The sequence below is a fragment of the Silene latifolia genome, chromosome 1, assembly GCF_048544455.1.
Source record: "Silene latifolia isolate original U9 population chromosome 1, ASM4854445v1, whole genome shotgun sequence".
Classification (NCBI taxonomy): domain Eukaryota; kingdom Viridiplantae; phylum Streptophyta; class Magnoliopsida; order Caryophyllales; family Caryophyllaceae; genus Silene; species Silene latifolia.
Window position 1 is genome coordinate 150,273,662 of NC_133526.1, and position 5,408 is coordinate 150,279,069.

At 37.8% G+C, this 5,408-nt stretch overlaps 1 protein-coding gene across 1 annotated transcript; it reads right to left on the minus strand.

The window, feature by feature from the left end:
- Positions 1-1,508: 1,508 nt before the first annotated feature.
- LOC141657963 (uncharacterized) lies at positions 1,509-3,612 on the minus strand. The gene is made up of 4 exons (XM_074465353.1): positions 2,949-3,612; positions 2,496-2,834; positions 2,122-2,245; positions 1,509-1,929 (listed from the first exon to the last, which is right to left on the minus strand). Exons 1-4 carry the CDS (start codon positions 3,610-3,612, stop codon positions 1,509-1,511), a joined length of 1,548 nt encoding a protein of 515 aa, XP_074321454.1.
- Between the last annotated feature and the right edge of the window lie 1,796 nt (positions 3,613-5,408).

Here is a 5,408-nt window from a genome sequence, read left to right on the forward strand (position 1 = left end):
TTTGAATTTGGTTTTTAATTTTAAGGCATTGTTTTTAAATTTTCTCAAATTTGCAAGTACTTATAAATATATACAAATATGTATAAAGTAAAAGACATCGTCCCCGCAATTAAGATTGACATCGTCCTCGATGGAACAAAATTTAGGGAGGAAATAGGAAAAATAAAAGACATATTTTTGTGTTTTGCAATTTGTCTTGAAATTAAAGAAGTTTTTTTTGTTTTTTTCGGGACCTCCTCCCCACACTTGATATTTACAACATTTAATGACGAATGAAGTGTGGGTGGAGGCAATGTTTTTGAAATAAAAGAACATATTTGGGATTTTAAATTTTTTGAAATAAATAACATGCTTTTGTATTTTTAAATAATAGAATTTCCTCCCCACACTTATTTGCTTACATAATTTCCAATGAAAATAAATGTGTGGAGGAAATTCGGAAATGGAATACATGTTTTTGTAATTTTTTTTATTTTTGTAATTTTTGTTGTTTTTTTTACTAAAGTGCAATGCATGTTCTATTCTAATGCAAAATTGAAATACGATGCAAATTTTTTTATTGGTGAACTGTGAAAATATATTAATAATAATCAGAATGTTTCAATATAAAGCACCATCACCAATCAAAAAAATACAAATGCATTTAACACTCTACAATCATCACTAGTCATAGGCCGGTTCCCAGGGAAATTTTTGAATCTTTAACGTCCAGGCCCTCTCTATGCATCGTGCTTGTATATCACATTTCACCTTCTTAATAATCCATCTAGGACATGGTACCTGTGCATCAACCGTGCAAACATTCCTAGCATTCCAAATATGATACCATAAAGCAGCAACCGCAGCACAAACAATCTGCTTCTTCATTCGGGAAGGACATCTCCAATGTATCCACCAGTCTATTACTCTTGTTTTGGGTATAGGAATGCCAAGCCAATCAATCAGTAACTCCCAGCAGCGGCTACTAAAAGCACACTCATACAAAAGATGCATATGATCTTCCATCTTGTCCTGGTAGACATCACAAAATCCATCAGTGATCACTCCAAAAGCAAGTAATCTATCCTTAGTTAACTGTCGACCTTGCACTATCAACCACCCAATGAAGGCATGTTTAGGGATAATTGTCTTGCTCCAAATCAGAGGGTACCAAGGAACCTACTGCTGCTGACCTATCAGCCACTTGTAACCACTAGCCACATTATACTCTCCCTGTGTAGCAGTCCAGACCCCATTAGAGAAACCAGCTTTCATTTGGTCCTTAACCTGGCATATTTTACGCAAAGTCCAGCTGGTGTTGGTTGTGGGACAGTAATCTTGCCAATCTCTCCCTTTTATATAAATAAGATCAACCCACCTGATCCAGAGGTGATCAGATTTCATTGCTAACCATCCAGTATATTTGGCAATCATAGTTGTGTTCCAGTTTCGTGAATAAATAATACCCAAACCCCACCCTTCTTTTCTCTACAAATATTTTCCCAAGCAACAGTAGGGGTTCTCAAATACTATTCAGATCCTGACCATAAGTAGTTTATGCATATCCCTTCAATTCTATCATTGACAGTGAGAGGTATTACAAAAATCCTGGTCCAGTAAGTATGCAATTGTGTTAACACTGCCTTAATGAGCATAAGTCTTCCAACATAACTTAGGTTTTTGGCCCCCCAACCTCTAATTTTGGCCACCACTTTCTCAACAAGTCTGGTACAATCACCTATTCCGATTCTCTTACATGAATTTGGAATACCAACGTATCTAAAAGTGAATACCCTATCATTAAACCCAGAAATTATGAGAAAATAGTCTATCTCCCCTGTGGTCATGCCATTAAAATAAATATCAGACTTCTCATTGTTCATATTCAACCCAGAAGCACAAGAAAAAGTAGCAAAAGCCCTGAGAATGAGCTTAGAAGTCCTGTCACCTCTACAAAATAGCAGCAAGTCATCAGCAAACCAGAGATGATTTAACTTCAATGCTCTTCAAAGTGGGTGATATTTAAACTCAACTCTTGCTGTAACATCATGAATAATTATGCTTAGGTATTCCATGAAAAGTGTAAATAACAAGGATGACATGGGGTCCCCCTGCCTTATCCCCCTCTTGCCTTTGAAATACCCAAAATTAGACCCATTAATTGATAGAGTAAACCAAGGGGTAGAGACACAAGCCATTATCCACCACACTACTTTGGTTGGGAACTTGAGGCCAACCAGCATTTGCTCAATACAGCACCATTCCACTGAGTCATATGCTTTTTATAAGTCCACCTTCATGATACATCTAGGAGAACAAGACTTCCTTTGACAGAGCCTAACCAAATCATGACATATTAGAATATTATCCACTATGTCCCCGCCTTTGATGAAGGCACTTTGGGTATCACTTACAATACTAGGTAGGACACCAGCTAATCTATTGCATACTACTTTAGATATGACCTTATAAACCACATTGCAGCATGCAATTGGTCTAAAATCAGCCACAGAAACAAGTCTGGTTTTTGTTGGGAATAAGTGTGAGGGTACTAGAATTCACCCGCCTCAACAGCTTTCCAGAATTGAAAAATTCTTTGACAGCCTCCACCAAGTCACACCCCACAACTGAGTATGCATCTCTAAAAAGTTGAGAAGTGAAACCATGAGGACCAGGGGCTTTTATGGCAGGTATGGCCCATAAAGCTGCCCTGATTTCCTGATCAGTCACCCCCCTAGACAACTCTTGACATTGAGCTTCAGTTATCAGACTCCCATTCCTCACAGTAGGCATATGAATAGGTTTAACCTTCTTACAAGACCCAATCAGAGCCTTATAGTAGTCAATGAAAGCTCCTTCAATATCAGCAGTACTTGAATAAGGATTACCATGGATATCCTAAATAGTCATGTTTCTATTATGCATCCTCCTAGCTTTGATGAGACGGAAATATTGGGTGTTGTCGTCACCTTCATTCATCCACTGTGCCTTAGCCTTCTGAGCCAGAAAACTTCTTCTAGCCTCATCCATTCCCCTATAACATTGAGCAGCCAAATGTACTTCCTGTTGGAGCTCTAAATTATTAGGATCTGAGTGCAATTCCTCCTGTACATGGTTTAAATAGAGTCTGGCAACTTTTGCAGATGTTTCAATATTAGCAAAAATTGACCCATTTAACTGTTTCAGAGGAAATTTCAACATTTTAAGTTTTTTAACCAACTGGAACATCTTGTACCCATAGAGATGCCTCCCCCAAACTTCTTGCACTGTCTGAAGAAACTCAGGGTCTTTCCCCCGTATGTTGAAGTATCTAAAGCACTCCTTATTTCTCTCTATTACTTGATTCAGGTTAATAGTACAAGGGCTGTGGTCAAACAGCCTTTCAAGATGGAAAACAGTATTAGTTTCAGGAAACTCCTGTAACGATTCATCCGTAATCATCACTCTATCAATTCTGCTAAACACCATCTCCCATAGCTCATGCTTGTTATTCCAGGTGAAGAAAGCACCAGTTGTTGGGATGTCTATTAATCCACAAGTAGTGACACACTCTTGAATATCCCTCAATTCATAATTAGATAACTCAGACCCAATCCTTTCACACATGGCTAACACATTGTTGAAGTCTCCCATAACCATCCAAGGACCATTCACTGTGTGTCTTATATTACTGATAGAAGCCTATAAAGGAAGTCTTTCATGAACTCTGTTAAACCCAAATTCCAGAGATAACCACCATTCCTTGCCAGTTGGAATAAAAGTAACTTTAGTGTGGATGACTTGAGCTTCACAACTTATGACATCCACATTATAATTCACAGCATCCCAAATGACCCATAATCTTCCACCAGGATGACTATCATTATTATGCACTAAACTCCAATTACTGCCAATGCCCCCATGTACTTTATTGATTGATGATGATCTAACTCTAGTTTCAATTAAGCCAAAAACCCCTACATTATTATTGTGCATAAACCATCTAACATCACTCTGCTTATTATCACTATTAATACCCCTAATATTACAGAACCCAAAGCTATCCATTCTCAATCTTTGATGTACTACTCTCCATATCCACCTCAAGGACTCTCCTATACTAAACTGAATGCTCCAATACTTCAATGAATGTTCTTCTGCCACTGCCAATAATCCCACCTTGCCTGGTGATTTTGGTGATAATCCTTGCAGAAGAAAGTGATTTAAACCCAACTGGCATAGGAGTGATCATACCCCCTAATTGTGGGGTAATATCCGAATAAAACCCTTAAATTTTAGGACTATAACGTAAGTTTAACATGCGATTTATGGTCATAAACGAAAAACAATAGAGAAACGATAAAGAACAAGAATCAACCTCGGGTCCTTTGTGAATGCGGCCTAAGAACAGAAATCAATATAGATTTCCTCCTAATCGTTGCACCCAAGACCGTCTGAGACTATGCCCCTTGTGCTAGAAAGTACTCTCTAATTGCCTTGCAATATTGAGAGAGTTTTTGTGAGGTTTTCGATGTGAGATCTAGGTTTCAGAGAGAATGCCTCCAAAAACCAAATTTTTGTGTGCAAATGAGATGATTAGGGCAAAAGGAGAGGGAGCCTCTCCTTTTGTTTGGTTCGGCCAAACCGTGTACATGGAGGAGGGAGTGGGCTTTCCACTTCCTCCTTATTTTTGGCTCGTGGTCCGACTCAAAATGCTAAAATGTATATGACGGGTTTTTATTATAAATCGTCATCGGTTATTAAAATATCAACTAGTAACATGACTTAGTCGATATATTAATACTTGTCCGATAATGACAATATTGTATACTTAATTAATTCAATATACATTAATTAAATATAATCGTTTATATTCAATTTACGAATTAACCGCTTAATTCGTCTTAGCCATTATTATTTAATCCGTATTAAATAATTATCTCACATCGCGTTTGACTAATTAATAGTCAATAACTCCGACTAACTGATTAGTCATATTAGGCATCAACATGACTGTATTTTCATACCGTCACATCTCTCAAACGTATCCTATAGGTGTGACTTTTAGGGACCAGTTGATCACCGCCATCAGTATGACAATAACGTCAAACTTATCTAGCAAGCCAACCGTTATTGATAAACGTGGACCAACTGATAATAATACAAAAGTATACCCTTTGATCCTTTTAGAGATTTAAATGTTATTTGCACTAACTGTAGAGGACACCAGCCCCAACAAGCTCCCACTTGTCCGTACAAGTGTATGTGCAATAACGTTATCCGCACTAACTGGAGGACACGGCTCCAACAAACTCCCACTTGTCCGTACAAGTGTATGTGCGATAACCGATTCTCATATTCATTTAAAATTTCTCCCACTCAATGTAAAACAATTTGCAGATCCGGATCCGCAAAGGTCGTATTTTACAATCGATCTGTATCAAGAGTGG

Excerpts from the sequence above, each read along its gene's own strand:
- LOC141657963 (XM_074465353.1), bottom strand. The coding sequence starts at position 3,612 with ATGGGAGACTTCAACAATGTGTTAGCCATGTGTGAAAGGATTGGGTCT. Across the intron at positions 2,835-2,948 it reads GGCACAGTGGATGAATGAAG|GAGCTTTCATTGACTACTAT; the intron begins GTGACGACAACA and ends CTGATATTGAAG. Across the intron at positions 2,246-2,495 it reads TCCCAACAAAAACCAGACTT|TGGAATGGTGCTGTATTGAG; the intron begins GTTTCTGTGGCT and ends CATATGACTCAG.